This window comes from Schistocerca nitens, chromosome 1, assembly GCF_023898315.1.
Source record: "Schistocerca nitens isolate TAMUIC-IGC-003100 chromosome 1, iqSchNite1.1, whole genome shotgun sequence".
Lineage (NCBI taxonomy): Eukaryota > Metazoa > Arthropoda > Insecta > Orthoptera > Acrididae > Schistocerca > Schistocerca nitens.
The window spans coordinates 124,125,883-124,147,278 of NC_064614.1; the positions used below are offsets into that span (position 1 = coordinate 124,125,883).

A 21,396-nucleotide genomic window follows, 5' to 3' on the forward strand; every position below is an offset into this window, starting at 1 on the left:
AATCTACTCTCGGGTGAAAATTTTAATTTGTTATTTTCAGATAATTATCAAAGTTCAGGCACTCACACATAATCAACTTCGCTCTCCAAAATTCCAGGACATGTTCAGATTTGCTTGGACATATACAGAATTTGACGGTCTACGCACGGAAACATTTCAAAACGTAAAAAACATATGTTTTGACAGAGCACAGGGAAAACTGTGCGACTCTGAAACTGTTGCATTCATTTGATGCAGTTTATGTGACAAACTCTTATGTTTTCATCACTTTTTTTTGAGTGATTATCACATCCACAACAAAACCTAAATCAGGCAAGGTAGAAGAATCTTTTTACCCATTCGCCAAGTGTGCAAGTTAGGTGGGTCGACAACATATTCCTGTCATGTGACGCACATGCCGTCACCAGTGTCGTAAAGAATATATCAGACGTCTTTTCCTGTGGAGGAATCGGTTGACCTATGACCTTGCGATCAAATGTTTTCGGTTCCTATTGGAGAGGCACGTCCTTTCGTCTACTAACCGCACGGTTTTGCGGTGCGGTCGCAAAATACAGACACTAAAATTATTACAGTGAACAGAGACGTCAATGAATGAACGGACAGATCGTAACTTTGCGAAAATAAAGAAAGTAAAATTTTCACTCGAGGGAGGACTCGAACCACGGACCTTTCGTTTCGCAGTTTCTCACTCTAACCACGAGACCACGGCGCTCACCAGCTAACATTGTCCTTTGTGTTGCTTATCTTGCACATGGACTACTCAGTTTGTATATTTTGCTTATTTTTTCATAGTTTCACACAACTTCTTCCTGTTTTCTCGATTGATCTGTGTTCAGTTTTTCAAGGCCTATCCACTGTGTCAATTTATAACTAAATCTGAGGGGGGTGCGATGGGGAGGTTCCCTTGCTAGGAGTTTAGCTTCCTATGGCAACCTTCTACAGCAGTCGTGGTCCTGTGCCGCTGTTTAGAAACATTGCACGTTCAATTGGTATTCTACACTTTTCCATTCGTTGATTCACCATTTAACCTGAGAATTTCAAGACCATTTCTACACTGGGCGTTTCCTTCATTATAATCATCCACATATCATCAACACTGCTTTGTGGAAGATGTGCCACTGCAGCAAACAGGCGACGAAACAATCGGACTTCTTAATTCTTGTTCTGTGTTTTCTTTCACATATACTGATCGAAGTGAAAATTGCAACCACAAAGAGATGTTTCTGTGAACGCCATTTTCGTAGCTTTAATTGTAGCACTGCAGTTTTCGGTTACCACCCAGGCAACTTATTTTTCAATCTAGAAAAAAGTCTTTCGTATGTATTCTGTCATTTCTCTGGAAGTAAAGCAAATAAAACAGAACATACGACAGATATTTGTATTACTGATATTAAAATTATCTGCCCAATATTTCATCTTCCAATGCTGGAGACATCATTAGAGGCTTTCACGATTCAGAAAACTGTTATTACCTTAAAACAAACTGAGCAAGTAGGACTGCTTTTACGTATCCATGCAACGGTCGGCTCGTGACGTCATCACGTGGAGTCGCGCCGACCCGACGTACACCATGTGATCAAAAGTATCCGGACACCAGGCTGAAAATGGCTTACAAGTTTGTGGCACCGTCCATCGGTAATGCTGGAATTCAGTATGGTGTTGGCCCACCCAAAGCCTTGATGACAGCTTCCACTCTCGCAGGCATACGTTCAATCAGGTGCTGGAAGGTTTCTTGGGAAATGGCAGCCCATCTTTCACGGAGTTCTGCACAGAGGGGAAGTATCGATGTCGGTCGGCGAGACCTGGCACGAAGTCGGCGTTCCAAAACATCCCAAAGGTGTTCTATAGGGTTCAGGTGAGGACTCCGTGCAGGTCAGTCCACTACAGGGATGTTATTGTCATGTAACCACTCCGCCACAGGCCGTGCACTATGAATAGGTGCTCGGTCGTATTGAAAGTTGCAATCGCCATCCCTGACTTGCTATTCAACAGTGGGAAGCAAGAGGGTGATTAAAACATTAATGTAGGCCTGTGCTGTGATAGTTCCACGCAACGCAACAAGGGGTCCAAGCCCTCTCCATGAAAAACACAACCACACCATAACACCACCGCTTCCGAATTTTACTGTTGCGACCACACACGCTGGCGGATGACGCTCACTGGGCAGGCATTCGCCATACCCACACCCTGCCATCGGATCGTCAAACTGTGTATAGTGGTTCGTTACTCCATACAGGTTTTTCCACTGTTCAATAGTCCAGTGTTTACGTTCCTTACACCAAGCGAGGCGTCGTTTGGCATTTACCTGCTTATGAGCAGCCGCTCGACCATGAGATTTAAGTGTTTTCCCACCTCTCGCCTACCTGTCATAGTTCTAGCAGCGGATCCTGATGTAGTTTGGAGTTCCTGTGTGGTAGTCTGGATAGATGTGTGCCTATTACACATTACGACCCTCTTCAACTGTCGGCGGTCTCTGTCAGTCAACAGACGAGGTTGGCCTTTTGTGCTGTAAGTGTTCCTTCACGTTTCCACTTCACTATTACATCGAAAACAGTGGACCTATTGATTTTTACGAGTGTGGAAATCTCGCTTACAGACGTATGACACAAGTGACACCCAGTCACTTGGCCACGTTCGAAGTCCGCGAGTTCCACGGAGCACCCCATTCTGCTTTCTCACGATATCCGATGACTACCGAGGTCGCTGATATGGCGTACCTGGCAGTAAGTGGCAGCACAATGAACCTAATTTGAAAAACGTATATTTTTGGGGCGTGCGGATACTTTTGATCACATAGTGTATGATATGGTGCTAGTAGTGGGAAAGAGTTGGTGCTGTTTGTTTTATTTAACACAAGCGCCCACAATGTCTCTTCTTTTGGAATTGTTTTGGTGGTATTGTATTTCTAAGACCTCTGTGTATAACTTAGCGCAGTAGTGATTAGATCTTGCTAAAACTACAATGTCAGAGAAACGAACTGGTTGGTTTTCCGGTGCTAGTGCATGATCTGCTACTGCTAATTATCTGTCTTGGCTAGGCGTCATTAGCTCTTCCTTGACGCGGATGTTAAAACTTCTTTTTGTAGTTCCTATGTACACTAGGCAGCAAGTACAAGGGATTTTATATACTGCTGCTATGGCAAGCGGAGGGCGTAAGTCGTTTGCAGTGTTTAGACATTCGCGCACCTTGATTGTTGGTTTAGAAAGTGTATCAGTTCCGTACGAAGGACGTTCAATAAGTGATGCAACACATTTTTTTCTTTACTCTCCATTCAATGCGATGACCTTACGCCACCTTCCTGGGAGAGCTTGTATGCCTGCATGCCATTCTACTAGTCAACATCGGAGCCTACATCTTGCTGTATCAGTAACCCACATCCCCATTCCGCTTGTTGAGAACTGCTTTCAATGATTGTATAAAGTACAATCACCCACAATGCGACAATCTTCCAAAGAAGAAGGACCACTCGCCTTCACCCATAAGTGAACGCTAGAATCAGAATTTATCTTCATACGTCTACGACAAGACAAAGACAAACTCCCGTGAGGTAAAAGGTAGGAACCCTCGCTAGCAATAATAATTTCAGAAACAGGTATAGTACGGTAAGCTAAGATTTCCCGAGTTTCAAAGGATTCCAAACCGGCTCTTCCTGCATTGTTGCAAGCAACGAAAGCTACAGTTAACCATCCGTTACCCAAACTGGAGGAAGAAGAAACTTTCATTAAGGAAAAATTTAACCTCGCACCACAAAATAAAGTAGGTCCATTAATAAGAACAAATTGAGTAGTTTTACCTACTCCTCTTGTTTCGTTCTTTTTACCCTTCGCAGAAGATGTCGAAGCACCAAGAGTGCCGTCCACATTGACAAGTGCTCCCTTCATCTGACCCAGCTGATGGAAGTCGAAAAATGCGAGATCTGGGCTGTAGGATGAATGAGGAAGAACAGTCCAACGGCGTTTTGTGAACTCCTCTTGGCTGCACAGACTTGTGTAAGCCTTGCGTTGTCATGGAGATGGAGAATTTTGTTTGGCTTTTTGTGGTGTCGAACACGCTCGAGTCGTATCTTCAGTTTCAGCACAATACACGTCAGACTTGATCGCATCGTTGCACCCCGAGGGAGGACGTTAAACAGAATAACCCCTTCAGAGTGCCAGAAGACAGTCGGCATGGCTTTACAGGTTGACGGTGCGGATTTGAACTTTTTCGTCGGAGGGGAGGTGGTGTCGCGCCACTCCACGGATCGCCGTTTTGTTTGCCGTTCGAAGTGATGAACTCAATTTCCAAAGCCTGTGACAACGTTGGACAAAAAATTGTCATGATCACCCTCGTAACGCACCGGCAGTTTCGTACAGATGGTTCCTCGTTGCTCTCTGTGGTCTTCAGTTAGGTGAAGAGGAAACCAACTCGTGGATAAGTGTGTTACCACTACCAACAGACTTCCAGTTGAGCGGCGAGTTGTTTGATTGTGATCCGTCGATCAGCTCGAATGAGAGTGTCCGCACGTTGCTACACTGCAGGAGTCACAGCTGTGCGCGGCCGGCCGGCGCGCGGGAGATCGGACTCGTTTGCGCGACCTTCTTGTGGTGGTGACAGATACCTTGCCCAATGACTCGCCGGGATTTTCTTCACTGGCACGTCTCTGTAGACATTCTGCAAGCATCTAGGAATATCAGCGATGATCTGGTTTTCCGCCAAAAGAAACTCAATGAGAGCTCTCTGCTTGGAACGCACATCCGTTGCAGACACCACTTTGAGGGCTACGTAAACCGTGTAACAACAACGACTCTGTACTATTGTACGTATAAGTAATTCTTTTCATCTGATTTTACGATAAACCTGTGTCATTCATGTTCTGATTTCATTTCTTTTTGTTTCACGACATTATGTTAAGAAAAGTGTAAATAAGTTTCAATGTGAATATTAATGTTTATGACAAATGTCAAGTAATATTGTAATAGAATTGAAATGTAACAAATGTTGAAACTTTTGTAAGATGTTTAAAATTGTAACTGTGCGTCTGGTCCATACGTAGGCAATGTGTTAGGATATGTAGAATGCAAAACCTCGGGTGAATTCACGGTCTGTCAGGGAGCGGTAAAAGGTGGATGGCAGGAGAGCGCGGGAAAATGCGGCGGGCACTGCACGGCACAACGGGGACAGTAGTAGTTGGAGTTTGGCGTTGGTCTGAACAACACCTTCTGGAGCGAGGAGGCTCTCCTGGAAGGCATAGCTTCACTGAGCCTCGGGTATGCCGTTACAACGCCCACACAAAATGACAAAATTCCATAGACAGAAAATGGAAAAGTATTGTGACGCTAAGATGAATTAAAGTGCCGTGGTTGTATGTGTGCTCTGTGCCTCGCCATCTTGCCGCTCGCCAACCGCCGCATCGATACTAGCAGATTGAAACTTTTAGTACTGTATTCGTATGGATCAGAGAGTGAACTGTGTTTGTTTGGTGCAATAATAACCTAAATTTTACCAGAACTTTTCCATCATTTAATTATTCTCACAACTAACCTAGACAGGGTCCTTTCCAAACGTTGTGCAATCCGAGTGTCCCGAAATGAAAATTAAAAATTGTCTTAATAATAGTTATCTGCAGAACGAGCCATATTAGAATGGTGTTTAAAGAAATGTTTTGTTAATGAAATAGTAAATGAATAGCGAAGGTCTAACAAAGTCGAAAGATAACTTTAGTATTGATATAGTAATGAAGTTTATTATTTCGAGACAGATTTAAAGGCATTTAAACGAGCAGTAAATAAGATGAAAAGAGTAGTAACTTATATACTGGAAATCTTGAATGAATACCAAATTCTGTTCTCATTTCTTTTTAAATACAGCGATCACAACAGTTTCAGGGTCCCCCCTTCATTCATTTGAATTGTGAAGTGTTCTAAATTGGTCTGACCAACAAAACTTAAAGTCTACATAAAAATCAAAATTTATCAGTGTTTTATCATTATCAAAATTGACATTTTGTGTGTGGCATGAATGTACAATTTCTAAGGTAACCTATGCCCGATTTTAATTAGATTAATAGACAGTACAAAGTTTTGTAGTAAACATTATAGTGTAGTATTACGAATTCATGATTTTCCATATCAGTACAGAACGTGAAACCATCAGTTCAATACGTTTTCTGGTTCTAAAATTCTACTATATTATGCAGTGTTATAATTTGTTGTTTTGCATGAATATATACCAACTTGTACAGGGAAGAAACTCAGTTAATGCCTAATTAGGCTGGCGACTGTATTATTATCTAATTGGTAGCACCTTCTGGGTTGCTTATGGTCCATCCTGACGTGTAACTGCATTTCGAACTTACTTGACGGATCATTGTTATTACAGAGTGGATGCAAGTCTGATTTGCCACCATTCAGGTACACGCGGTCGATATCTATGCGAAAATCCTTTCTCATAAGGTGAACCCCGCTCACTTACCATAGCACAGGCAGCAGTCTGATGACGTCACGTACCGACCGTTAAGTGGATACATGGATACAGTTCGGCTTGCTGAACTTGTTTGAGTCTGTAACTGCTTTCTGAGTCGTTCAAGCCTCTGCTGATGTCTCTAGCATTGGAAAATGATACGTCAGACAAATAATTATTCCTTGGACCACGGCTTCGCGCCCATTACACAAATAATCAGTAATATCGTAGCCGTGAATGCCCAGGATTTTATGATTAAAACAGGAAAGTACCTTTCGAATCTTTTCTGTGATTCCGATGTCTAGTGTATAGTGTCCCGTTGTTTGAAATGATTCGAAAAAACCGTCAAATGTCAGGTCCATTCCAGACCATTCTAGGGGAGAGACGGCTACGCTTTCGTTGTTGTAATTATTTCCTTTACTCAAAGTGCAAAGAACTCAAACAGCTTAGGCCTACGAAACGGTGCTGAAATGGAGGTTGTCGGTGAGGAAACTGCCTAAGTGACGGTGAGAGCACATCCGCTGATGGTGAACGATTGGTACGGGGTTTTCAAAAAGTCTCCCCGCAGTGCCGTATGATTGTTAGCCGCGCTTGCCGTACGATTGTTCGCCTGCCTGGGTTACTTCCCTTCAAGTGGACTCTCCCAACATTCCACTGTTTCGTTTATCTCAGCCAGCGTCAGTAGCGTCGTTGGTGTGTGTCGTTACGTGTTGACGTGAACGTTTAAATTTGGTTCCTTTGTTCGTTTGTTTCGTTTTTGTCACTGTTACAATGCTAACCATTAAAGAACGTGCGTTTTTAGTCGAACAGGTGTTCAAAGCTGGCAGTAAACACACAGTTGCAGTTCGTCAAACATTTAATTGAGTTTTCCCGGAGACAACACTCCCATATCGCGATACTGTGCGAGATTTGATTAACAGATTTCGAAGTACGGGTTCAGTGACAGATGCACCGAAGAGTGGTCATCCTAGCGTTTTTTCTGAGGATAAACTACTCGATATTTCCGATAAATTGTCCATGAGCTCGAATAAGTCAGTAAGAAAACTCGGCCTTGAAATCGACGTTAATGTCGGAACGGCCCACACAGCTGTAATGAAAAAATTAGAACTTTTCCCATACAAAGTGACAGCCATGCAAGAACTAAAAAATACCTATCATGACAAGAGACTGCATTATTGTCAATGGTTCGAAAATTTCATTCAACAAAATAGAAGGGATATTCTTAATGAAACGGTTTTTCATTGGTAAGGCGCGCTTTCGTTTATCCGGGTACATGAACTCGAAAAAATTCTCGTATGTGGAATACTGCAAATCCATTGTGTATTCATGAGGGACCACTTCATTCTGCGAAAATAGGAGTTTTGATTGCAGACATCGGATTGTGGGTCGCATATTTTTTAACGAAACAATAAACGCACAATGATACTGCAGTGATATTCTGCACCCATTCATTGGAGAACTTGTGTTAAGTGAGATACTGAACGGTTATTTTCAACAAGATGGTGCAACCGCGCATACAGCTCGCATTTCAATGTCACTGCTTGCTGATGTTTTTGGCGATCGCATAATTTCACAGGGACTTTGGCCTCCACGATCGCCTGACCTAACACCACCGGACTTTATCTTCTGGGGTGCAGCGAAAGCAACTGTCTATAAAACCGTCGAAAATCCATCGACGAATTGAAAACTGTAATATCTACTTTCACTGATTCTGTTACAGAAGAAATGTTACAGCTTATGTTGGAAACATGATTAGACTAATTGAATTGTGTATTCAACAACAGTGGGGACACTTTCAACATTTAATGTGAAAATTTGTAAGTAAAAATGAATGTTCAATAAATTAATAATTTTTATGTCGCTGAGTTTCATTTCGGTATATGCACTGCGGCATACGGCACGCGCGGCTAACAGTCATACGGCACTGCGGAGAGACTTTTTGAACATCCCGTATAAATCAACAGTGGGGGACGCTCTGTTCGGAAAACCCAGGTTGCAAAACCGCTTGCTCGGGAGGCTCCTGCGGCAGCTACAAAAGAGTCGAAATGCCACAGTCGGGCAGCCCACGTAGGCCACGATCTGCGAGGCGTTACCCAGAGCTGACAGCACGATTCGCACGCGAGTCGGTGTCCCTGTGCGGAGACTGTTAGAAGAGGCCTGCCGTGTACTCACGTCGTGCAGCCAGTGGAGGCGCGTCCAGCGAGGGTTGGCCGCCACGTGGCACTCGAAGTAGACGTCGTCGCCCTCTTTGACGTCATCCGCGCTGAGGGTGGGGCCCAGCCGCAGCGTCACCATCGGCGCGTCTGCCAACACACACACACACACACACCACACACGGTGTTTTTAACAGTCGGGCATACACGTTCCGGCAGGTCACGAAACATAGCACACGATATAAAGATCAGTGTTGCGAAGAAACACAACGCAGTGCCCGGCCACGATTCCATCACTTAAGAGGGTATTAAGACACTATTACACGATGCGTGTAAACCAGCGCCCCAAGCGCCCATATATGTAACTACAGGTCGGTTCAGATAGACCTATTATACCACCCACCCGCGATATACCTGGCGCACGTGCGCAGTAGACGGTGATGAAGCGCGAAACGTAAACAGAATTGTCTGATCTCTTGGAGACCGAGTGACATCTTGGAACGTCATTCGTTCAAATTATTTATGTGACTCAAGGTTCCTGTTTAATAAAAAATGGCTCTGAGCACTATGGGACTCAACTGCTGAGGTCATTAGTCCCCTAGAACTTAGAACTAGTTAAACCTAACTAACCTAAGGACATCACAAACATCCATGCCCGAGGCAGGATTCGAACCTGCGACCGTAGCGGTCTTGCGGTTCCAGACTGCAGCGCCTTTAACCGCACGGCCACTTCGGCCGGCCTCCTGTTTAATAAGAAACTGTTTTTTATCATTACTGATTATGTATTGTTATTCTCTTATGTAGGTTACTACTGTTCTGAATTAAAGTCTCAACATTTAGCTTTATGTTACGACACATGAGTAAACCCGACAGGTGTGTTGTGGGAGCAGTATCAGTCAGCTTTAGAGAAGTGTATTGTGGGGGCTACATGTGCCTATGTGCCTATGAGCATGGCTGGGGACAAGTTGAGGTGGACAGATGAAACGATGGAAGGACCAATGTGGAGGAGAAATGAATAAAGAGAGTGGAGGGGGGGGGGGAGATGCATGAGGCAGGTGGAAGACGTAGAGGGCTGGTGAGAAGATGGAAGAAGTGGAGGTAGAGGTGGAAAGAGAGAGGGGTGGGAGGTTATGGTAAGAGGGACGGGGGAGGAAGAACAACCTGTATCTCGCTATTTTTTAAATGCTGTTCCTTTGCTGTGTTTTACTACGGAGCAAGAAACAGCGTCAACCATTTTCACCCTACGTATTAATGGAATAACTATCAGGTCACAAAAGTACAGAGACTGTGACTGTACACGATTTCTGAAATAAAAATTATGTAGCTAAAAGATGATTAAGAAAAATGATAATTAAATCAAGACCCTACACTGTCAACAGGCGTTGATATACATCAACGGGGGCAATTGAAAATGTGTGTCCCGACCGGGACTCGAACCCGGGATCTCCTGCTTACATGGCAGGCACTGTATCCACCTGAGCCACCGAGTTCACAGAGGGTAGTGCGATTGCAGGGACTTATTCCTTGCACGCTCCCCGTGAGACTCATATTCCCAATTTAATGTCAACACACTACATTCGTCGTGCCGCTGCCCATTACAGTCATTACTCGCGGCAGACAATCTTACGGAGTCCCGTAACAGTTCGGGCAATACGTGTGCATCCGCACAAGAGTAGAAGATAAATGGCCGGTTAGCCTTAACTATATATGAAGATTGTATTTGTTTTTTCGGACACTACCTACAGTAAGACAATGCAAGGTAACGTATTTCTGATTAGTTGAGGGAAGCATTTAAAAAGAAAATCGCCTTGTAGAGGGACACCTTTTAGAAACACGGTCTAGTTACCTATGCTCACTGCCATTAAAGGAAACACGAGGTTTGAAGAATTAATTATCACCTTCAAAGATAGTTTCCTTAACGTTTTGAGGACATGGTCAGTCTTACATCTATTGGCGAACCGTTTTCGAGACCGTTTACAGCTTCAGTGGAAAGCACCCTGTGCATGTACAGACGTAAGTGACTACCTACGAGGTTCCCGTTTTAATGACAAATCCTTATGCATACGTTAAAACTGTCCAGTACGTCTACATTGCTTTCCTCAGTTAGTGTTTCCAAGCCTCCATGATGAGATTGCAAAAGTAGTGCAATATTTCGATCCACATATTTGTGTGAAAGACTTTCTTTCGATTATGAAATTAAATAAATCACGATTAGTTGGCAACTTGAGTGAAACTTTTTGCGTCTACTGTATGTTGGCAATTTGCACGAGATAAGAAGAACATTACGATTTCAGCATAGCAAAAATCGTTAAACAATACTGAAAATGTGTTATTTTTATGGCGTATACGACTGCACTACCATTTAAATGCGGCGCGTTCGCAGTTTTTCCATCTTCCCCCTCCTCGCGCTCAAACAGTGTGCCGCGGCGGTGGGAGAAATGTGCAGCGAGGCTGAGCGCTTTGAGAGCCGCGAGCTGATGTCTTGGCCGCCCCTGCATTAGAATATCCTAAACTACCAACTACAGTAACTTAGCAATAAGATGTCTTACGCATAAGTAGGACGTAATTCCAAGAGCATAAAGAACACCAGTGCACGCGTATTGCGGCTGCTGGCCAGTAATCGCGTTTGAGTTTGTTTAGATCAGCTTTAATCGTGTAATAAACGAAATATAGCGGCAGGCGCAGTGCGGCAGCGTTCCTGCGACTCACACAGCACGGAGAGGGTGCGGGCGTCCTCGAGCCTGGCGGCGGGCAGCCGGGGGTTGTGGGCGCGGCACGCCACCTGCCCCCCGTCGTCCTCCGGGCCGGCGCGCAGCGTCAGCTCGCTTAGCGACACGTTGCCGCCTGACCGCTCCTGCAACACACACAAAGGCAGGCGTGCGACGTGCTCACCGTGTCTCCTACCTTGTCTCCATCATGTAACAGTAGGAATCGATTGCTCGTCATTCAATTACACTGACGAGCCAAAGGAAATGGTACACCTGCCTAATGTCGTGGAGGACCCTCGTGAGCACGCAGAACTGCCGCAACACGACGTAGCACGGCCTCGACTAAGATCTGAAGTGGTCCTGGAGGACACTGAAACCATGAATCCTGCAGGGCCGTCTATAAATCCGTAAGGGAACAACGAAATATTGCTAAGAGCGTCATACACTGAAGAGCCAAAGAAACTGGTACACTTGCCTAATATTGTGTAGGGCCTCCGCGAGCACGTACAAGTGCCGCAACACGACGTGGCATGGACTCGACTAATGTCTGAAGTAGCGCAACGCTGTCCATAAACCCGTTAGAGTACGAGGGGGTGGAGATCTCTATTGAACAGCTCGTTGCAAGGCATCCCAGATATGCTCAATAATGTTCATCTCTGGGGAGTTCGGTGACCAGTGCATGGGGGCTTAATTATTTAAAAAGAATGCAAATACTTTTAATTTTTAGTCGCTGTATGTCCGATTACGAAGTCTCGTAAACGGTTGGCCCTGACTAGTTTTAGTACGCAATCTGACTGCATAGAATAACAACAATGAATGAAATGAAAATTTCCCGTGCATGGGGGCTTAATTATTTAAAAAGAATGCAAATACTTTTAATTTTTAGTCGCTGTATGTCCTATTACGAAGTCTCGTAAACGGTTGGCCCTGACTAGTTTTAGTACGCAATCTGACTGCATAGAATAACAACAATGAATGAAATGAAAATTTACGTTAATACAATTAATTAATTAAGTCCCCAGCAACTATAAAACGTACGAAACCAAAGCACAAGTGTAACTGTTTTGTGTGTGGAAGTGTGATTCAACGTATACATCTGGCACGGTTCTTCTTCAATAAGACAAGAAATTTTAAATGCCTTTTATACTGAAGTAATTAAAAAAATAGAAATACTATAATTGCGCAAGAAAACCAGAATTACACTCTAATACAAGAACACGATCCAGGTGCTTTGTTGACTGAACCTGTAATGACGCATTATTTAAGACATTGAAATAATAAAAAGAAAAGGGAATTTTTTTACCGTCATATATATTGACGAAAAGCACTCTGATCATTACAATATCTCCATTCGAACAACATCTGCTGTCTAGCCCATCAAAACTGCATAAAACATACAAGCACTCCGTACTACAACATCTCAACACCGACTCTCTCCCACCACATCTCAACAAGCACTCTCCACTACGACTTCTCGACAAGCACTGCCAGTGGAGGCGGCGGAATAATACACTCTGGTGCGATCTTTGGCGCTGTGGCTCAGTGTAGCCACCTTTCATCAGCGGAAGTCTTTAAACTCAGAAGTGTGTTCCTGAAGCCATTATGCAGTAATTCTGGACGTGTGGGGTGTCTCAGTGCCCTGCTGGACTTGCCGATGTCCGTCGGAATGCACAATGGACATGAATGGATGCAGGCACTCAGACAAGATGCTTTACATACGTGTCACCTGTCAGAGTCCTGTCTATACGTATGGGGGGTTCCATGTCCGCCCCCGATAGCTGAGTGGCCAGCGCGACAGAATGTCAGTCCTAAGGGCCCGGGTTCGATTCCCGGCTGGGTCGCAGATTTTCTCCTCTCAGGGACTGGGTGTTGTGTTGTCCTAATCGTCATCATTTTCATCCCCATCGAAGCGCAAGTCACCAAAGTGGCGTCAAATCGAAAGACTTGTACCCGGCGAACGGTCCACCTGACAGGAGGCCCTAGCCACACGACATTTACGTTTTAGGGGTCCCATATCGCTTCAGACTCACTTGAAACTTGATAACCTGCCATTATAGCAGAAGTAACCGGTCTAACAACAGCGCCAGACACTTGTTGTCTTATATAGTCGTTACCGACCGCAGTGCCGTGTTCTGCCTATTTTGCCTGTTTATATATCTCTGTCTTTGAACACTCATGCCTATACCAGTTTCTTTGGCGCTTTAGTGTATTTAGTTATATGTTCCATAGATCATTTAAACGATTCTCTTAAGGAAATGATGTGGAAAGAGTCAGTTTAGGATATGCCCCACACCGTTACAGAGCCTTCAGCAACTTGAACAGTACCCTGCTGACCTGCAGGATCCATGGACTCATGAGGTTGTCTCCATACCCATACACGTCCATCGGCTCGATACAATTTGAAACGAGACTCGTCCGACCAGGCAACATGTTTCCACTCATCAACAGTCCAGTGTCGGTATCGACTGGCCCAGGCGAGGCGTAAAGCTGAGTTGTGCAGTCATCAATGGTACACGAGTGAGCCTTCGTCTCCGAAACGCCATATCGATGATGTTTCGTTGAGTGGTTCGCACGCCGACACTTATTGATGGCCCACCATTGAAACCTGAAGTCGGGCAGGGTGGCCGAGAGGTTCTAGGCGCTACAGTCTGGAACCGCGCGACCACTACGGTCGCAGGTTCGAATCCTGCCTCGGGAATGGATGTGTGTGATGTCCTTAGATTAGTTATGTTTAAGTAGTTCTAAGTTCTAGGGGACTGATGACCTCAGAAGTTAAGTCCCATAGTGCTCAGAACCATTTGAACCATTTTTTTAAACCTGCAGCAATTTACGTAAGGGTTGTACTTCTCTCACGTTTAACGATTCTCTTCAGTTGTCGTCGGTCCCTTTCTTGCAGGATCTTTTCCGACCACAGCGATGTCGGGGATTTGATGTTTTACCGGATTCCTGATATTCACGGTACGCTCGTGAAATGGTCGTAGGGGAAAATCCCCACTTCATCGCTAACTCGGAGATACTGTGTCCCATCGCTCTTCTGACAACTACAACACCACGTCCAGACTCACTTAAATCTTGATAACCTGGCATGCTAGCAGCAGTAACCGATCTAAGGACTGCGCCAGACACTTGTTGTCTTATATACGCATTGTCGACCGCAGCGCCGTAGTCTGTCTGTTTAAATATCTCTGTATTTGAATACTTATGCCAATACCAGTTTCTTTGTCACTTCAGTGTATTTAAGGGGCTCCGGAACGCCCTATACTTGCAATGTTAAAATAACGCTTATAAATTACATCTTTCCTCACAAAGTATTTGAGGTAGGAAGTTGAACTTTTTACAGATTATTTATTGGAATATGGGCTACAACTTAACACAGGGATTTTACAAAATTTTAGTTCAGTTATTAAAAATGATTTTTTTTTCAATTGTAATGAAAATTCACAACATTTTTTTTTGCAATTTTTTATTTATATATTCAAAAATATACAGTTTTTTGGAAAAAGGCTGTGTTAAATTATGCAGAAGGTACTGTGTAACATTTACTGAAAGTTTGAAACAAATATGTTTGGAAGATCCTTAGAAAACATGTAATTAGTATGAGAAAATAAAAGTTTTGGGAATCGAGCGACAAAGATTGGATTAACTTTTTACTGCATTCCAGGTCCATAGGATGGATTATCTTCATCCTCTGCAAACTCCTCCTCCAGCTTCCTCTTGTTCCTCCTCCTGTTTACTCTTGCTTGTATTTCTAGACTCTTTACAGCCCTGTCTGCAGCCCGAAGGCGTTCCTTGTCTAAAGCAAGCTTCGCTCGTACCATGTTAGAACCTATCTTCATTCCCATATTTCTAAATACCTTTGGCTTTCCAACATTTCTCCTTTTCTTAAAAGCCTTCAGAGGATTTCTAATAACTTTACTTTTACTCATTATTATACTTCAACAAAACAGAGACTCAAGAAACAGAATTAATTACGAATATTTTCGAGATAACGACAGAGTAAATAAACATGAAACAATCGACAATCACACCAGCGATATATATTGAACCATCACAGGTTAGCCACAACACATACTTTATCTCACATCACTAAAATGTACCTGATGAACACGGACGTTAATAATAACACCATTTGACAGCAGTTTAACAGCGCCACAGTGGGTCACGCCCATGTAGAACACATTTCAAAAAAAAATTTAAAATAGTTGTAGTCTTCGGAATTGAATAAATTATATATCTATTAAAAGGTAATAGTCTGCAGATTCAGAAAACGCAAAAAAGTAAAAATTGAACTTTTCATGATTTTGAGCCTTTCCGGAGCCCCTTAATCACATCTTCCATAGATCACTTAAACGATTCTCTTGACGAAATAATGTAGAAAGAGTAAGTTCAGGATATGTCTACATCATTAGCGTTAACATTAACGAACACATTAAATTACACTTCAAAGCAAGTGGTAGGTGGTAAGCTCCTATGGGACCAAACTGCTGAGGTCATAGGTCCCTAGGCTTATACACTACTTAATCTAACTTAAACTAACTTACGCTAAGGACAACACACACACCAATGCCCGAGGAAGGACTCGAACCACCGACGGGGGAGCCGCGCGAACCACGGCAAGGCGCCCATAGACTGTGCGACTACCCCGCGCGGCACTTCGAAGCAAGGTTTTCATCTCAGGCTACCAACTTTTTATACAGTGACAACTATTGAAGAGTATGAAGAAAAAACGTAAGTTAGTTAGAAAGTCTGGCGTGAGGTCAGTCGCTCGACGGCGCGTTTCGGCGCGGGCCCGCCCGTTACCGGCGCGCCGTAAGGCACGGAAGCTCGCACTGGGGCGTATCGCTTTGCAGTCGGGTGTGCTGCGGCAGTCCTCACAGGGGAAGTGATGCGTCTCTCATAGCCTCTCCTTCCCAAGTGGCTCTTTCCGCCTTCCCGTGGTGCCAGATGTTAAGCTTGGCATTCTGCCTTGCGATAAAAGGGAGAGCTGCGACCCAACCCGATGCGAAAGCGAAGGGTGCGTGGCACAGGGGGAGCTGTGTCGAGGGACCGAACACCAGTCCCTTTCTGTTCGCAGGGCACAGACCAGCAGGTGCTCTGCATGCCGGCGACTTCGTTTGTCGGCTTGGGATCACGGCGCGAGTCGGCAAGGGTGCTTCGCGGCGCCCCTGGGTAACCGGGGCGTGTTCTGCCAAACCCAGGAGGTGGTGACATCGCCTGGGCCAGGTTAGATGGGTCCAGACCACCGAACGACTGGGGGACCGACCCACCACCTGAGTAGGTCCTTGGCCTTCAGGTGGAAGCTCGGGCTAGTAGGCGGCGAAGGACGAGGGCTGCATCCGCCTCTCCGGAGTGCGGGGTGCACTTGCCGAGGAGCGTCGTGTGAAATCGTCGACGACGAGGCCCTCGACGAGGACCAGTGCGCTGGCAACGGCGCGCTGAACCTGACAGCTCAGGAATGCCCTTGACCTAGGGGCGAGGTTGGTGGGCGAGCTGCAGAAGTCCCCCCCCATGCCAGAGGAGCCGGTCCGGGGAAAGAGACGGGCTCCCATCTTTTTATCACTCGTTTACAAACATGGCTGATTCAGAAACGAGTGATTCTAGTGCGACTTCGAGGGCGTCGATTGCGACTGTTCCTACCTCACAGGAGGAAGCGGAACAGAACGAGCAAAACACACTCGAAAGACATACTAAAATTAACCAAATCCTTGACTCGAGTGTGAAAAACGGCAAAATCAGCCAGGCTGCAGTTCTGGCAATCAAAAATGAGCTCGCCGCTTGGGCTATCGCAAGTGCAAAGCTTGAGGGGCGACTCGAAGAACTCGAAAAAGAGAACACCAGACTAAGGCAGCAGCCAACCAAAACTTGGGCTGCAGTGGCTGCACAAGCAGTCACAAAACCCCAAACCACTAAAGAGACAATTGCTAAGGTAACTAAAAGGCCGGACACGGCGGTCTTTTTAAGACCCCTGCCCGGACAAACGGTCAAAAAAGTACAGGAAATATTCACTACTACAGTTGATCCTGCTAAGGACAAAATTAAAATTAATAAAGTCAAGACAACAAAAAACGTAGTAGTAGTTGACGTAGCGACCGAGGAAGACAGAGATAAAATCCTAAATAATACCAAATTGAATACGGCTGTCAAATGTGAGCCACCTAAAAAGCGAAATCCGCTGGTGATCCTCTATGACGTACCAGTGGCATTAACAGAATCAGATATCTATGAGACACTGTATAACCAAAATTTTGATGATATGGAGTGCGAAACATTCAGAAACGACTTCAAATTACGCTTCAGAACAGGGCCCCGGGAGCGTGACGTCGTACATCACGTTGCCGAGGTCTCGGGAAAGATGTGGCGTAGAATCACCACTATGGGGAGAGTTTACATAGGCTTTCACGCTATAAACGTGCGAGATTACTTAGTGGTTCCAAGATGCCACAACTGTGGCGACTTAGATCATATACATAAGCATTGTGAGAGGAGGCCGGCCTGCTCCAAGTGCGGGTCAGAAGATCATACTAGGAAAAGTTGCAGCAAAGCTGGAATATGCATACCCTGCATAAAGAGAGGCAAAAAGCCATGTAACGCAACCGGCAGAAATTGCCCTACCTACAGGATGCTTGAGCAGAGACTCATAGCTAGAATCGACTATGGCTGAGTCCCCAAATGGGAACAGGAAGCCCAAACGAAAGTCTCCCAGCAAGAGGTTGAGGGATGCATTAAGGGCTAATAAATTCAAAGAATTTATACAGAAGATCACTAGGCCACATCTTGTCATTACAATGAAAGATGTCTGTATTCAAACAGATCCTTGTGATCAGAATGAAGCACCCTCCCCTCCGAATCGGGGACAAAGGTCGCTTAAAGATCAAGCACGACCACTTGGGCATCCTGTGGTAGGGAAATTGTTGGTGACTGAAGTCCCGAATACAAAAAGTCAGGAAGAGCAAGTACAAGAAAATAAAATAAGTAGCACTAGTGTACCAACAAACATAGGTACACCAATAAGCCCACCGATAGAACGAGGGCCAGGAATAGATCCTGCCAGGATTTATCCCAATCTGGAGCACGCTTTACAGCTGTCTAGACTTGAAGAGCCGGCCACTCTCACAACAGCCCTGAGGCATGTGGTGCGTGTCGGCCACGAATATGGCAGAGACATTACCTTCCCAGTGATGGAGGCTGTAGACAGAATACAGCTTAAGACAATGAATCTCCCCACAGATTTCGGAGCCCTGCGAGACCTGGTTAAGAAAGTCTTTGAAAGGCGCAATGAAAAGTTCGACCTCAATGAACTATATAATCAATCTGTCATCACCAACGGCAGAGTAGCACACGACTGGCGCAAAAACTGGCCAGAGTCTCATATACATACATACTACCCACGTGAGCCAGTTAAGAGTGGGACAGATAAACGCTCATAACAGTAAATTGGTTTTGCAGGAACTCCGGAAGGTGGTGGAGGAGAAGAGTCTAGATGTAGTCTGCATACAGGAGCCATACTCCCTGGCTGGACGGATCCCGTTCACCGCAGCCAATTGGCAACAAATCTATAATGCAGGGGAACCAAGAGCCGCAGTCTTAATCATAAACAAAGCATTGAGAGCCACCGTAATAGCGCAATTTTCGGATGACCACTGCAACGTCGTGGAACTTCATTCACCCACAGGGGTATTATACCTGGTCAACATGTACTTCCAGTATGGAAGGCAAATAGATGAATTCTTGGATAAGCTTGTGCAAATAGCCACGGCGTTGCGAGGACAGAAAATTCTTGTGACTGCGGACATCAATGCAAAATCCCCCCTGTGGTTCAGTGGTACTCAAGATGACAGAGGAGAGAAAGCTGTCGACACCATCATGTCACTACAACTTATGGTCGCTAATAAACAGGGAAACCCTCCCACCTACACCGGAGGGGGGGGACATGGTACAAACATTGACGTTACCCTGGTAACGCCGAATCTTGCAACAAAAATATCGAATTGGACAGTTTGGGACCAGATTACCACAAGCGATCATAACCTCATAACATTCACCATTGGAGACAGCGAGTGCCACTGGGACACGGGGTGGGAAACGCAGCTCAATTATAACAAAACTGATTAGGACCGGCTGGCTAGGGAGTGTGACATCCCTGCATTACTGGAGGGTGATGTCAATATAGAAGAATACGCCCGAGATCTCACAAGTGCGATACCCAGGGCAGTTAAGGCAGCTGTACCAACCAGGAGGAGGGCTATCGCGGCCGCCCCTTCACCATGGTCACCCGAACTGGGGCAAATGCGCCAAGCAGTACGGAGAGCGAGGAGGTATTACCAGCGGTGTGTCGTCTGGCACGAAAAGCAGCGATGGCTGCAGATATACAGAGAAGCCAAAGAACAGTTCCAACAGGAACTCAAGGCAGTCAGGATGAGGAGCTGGGAGAAATACGTGCAAAGCCAATTGGCTACAGACCCTTGGGGACTACCTTACAAAATAGTAAGGGAAAAAATTAAATCACCTATGGTGCTATCTACCGTCAGGAGTGGGGACCGGATGACGGAGACCTGGCAGGAAACTGCGGGAGTCCTACTCCGTGCCCTATTACCTGACGATAGAGAAGAAGATGATTCTGAAGAACAACAGAGAATAAGAAGAGAGAACCAACGGGTCTACGAAAATAACCGTGTGGTCTACCCCTTCTCTGAAGAAGAGGTAAACTCCCAAATAAAAGCGCTCAAAAAAGGCAAAGCTCCTGGCCCAGACGGCATTACTGCGAAGGTGATACAGTACCTCGCCCCCCAGCTGGTGGCACCTCTCACTCAGCTGTACAACGAGTGTTTACGGCTTCGGACCTTCCCCTCTATTTGGAAAAAGGCGAATGTAGTTATAATCAAGAAGGGCCCGGACAAAGACCCCAAAGAAGCCAAGTCGTACAGACCCATATGTCTGCTGGACTTGTTGGGCAAGCTTTTTGAGAGGTTGCTGGCAGACAGGTTGGCTGCACACCGAGTCCTGTGCGGGATGAGTGACAGGCAGTTCGGTTTTCGGACGGGGCGGTCTGCGTCTGACGCAATCGCCCTGGCTGCGGATGTCTGTGACTCTGCCCCGCACAAGTACATAGTCGGCATCATGGTGGACATCAGTGGCGCCTTTGACAACCTGTGGTGGCCTTCGCTCTTCTCCTGCTTGCGGGAGAAAGAATGCCCAGGGCCGCTATATGGCTGTCTGAGGAGCTATTGTGAAGACAGGGAGGTCTGGTTATCGGCCCCTAGCGGCAAAGTCAGTAAGAAAATCACCAAGGGGTGTCCTCAGGGTTCAGTCCTGGGGCCACTCTTTTGGGATATAAACATGGAGCCACTCTTGGAAGAACTAAAGAGCAGTGAAGATGTGCTAGAGGTCATAGCCTATGCAGATGACCTCCTCCTGCTGGTCGGCGGCCGAAGCCGCGAAGATCTGGAGCCGAAAATAGAAAGAGCTATTACAATATTGACCACATGGTGTCACAAAACTAAAATGACTATAGCACCCAATAATTCAACTTACCTGCTGCTCAAAGGCCAACTCACAAGAAATCCTACCGTAAGAATAAATGGCCTACCGGTCCTTAGGCGCCGTGAAACCCGGTATCTTGGTGTCATCGTCGACGAGAGGTGGAACTATGCATCGCATATAGACACTGCAACGCAAAGAGCACTCACAGTACTACATAACCTAATAGGAATAGGACATAAAAGATTCCACCTACCACCTGATCTTATTAAATTATACCATAATAGCATTCTCACATCTATAGTAGGTTACGGGTCAGCGGTCTGGGCACACAGGCTCACGAGGGTCATGCCTGCCGTGGCCGTAAGAAGAGTGCAGCGAAACATGCTCCTACGTTCAGTGGGTGCATACAGAACAACTCCAGGAGGGGCACTTTCAGTACTAATGGGGCTATGTCCACTGGACATAAAAATCAGGGAGCAGGCCACCTGGTACTGGATAAAGAAAAATCGAAGGGAAAAAATAGAGGAAATTATGGGGATATACGTAGGGGACAAACATAGCATCAGAAGAAGGGGCATGGAATTATGGCAAAATCTCTGGGACAATGATGAAACTGG

The 21,396-nt window shown here is 45.5% G+C and overlaps 1 protein-coding gene across 1 annotated transcript in view; it reads right to left on the bottom strand.

Annotated features, from left to right (window-relative positions):
* Window positions 1-21,396, bottom strand: part of LOC126203939 (nephrin-like) — a 183,151-nt gene that overhangs the window by 93,525 nt on the left and 68,230 nt on the right. Inside the window, exons 6-7 of the mRNA XM_049938675.1 lie at window positions 11,301-11,445; window positions 8,611-8,741 (exon numbers count right to left, since the gene is read on the bottom strand). Coding sequence (XP_049794632.1) covers window positions 8,611-8,741; window positions 11,301-11,445 — 276 coding nt within the window. The remainder of the gene's footprint in view (window positions 1-8,610; window positions 8,742-11,300; window positions 11,446-21,396) is intronic.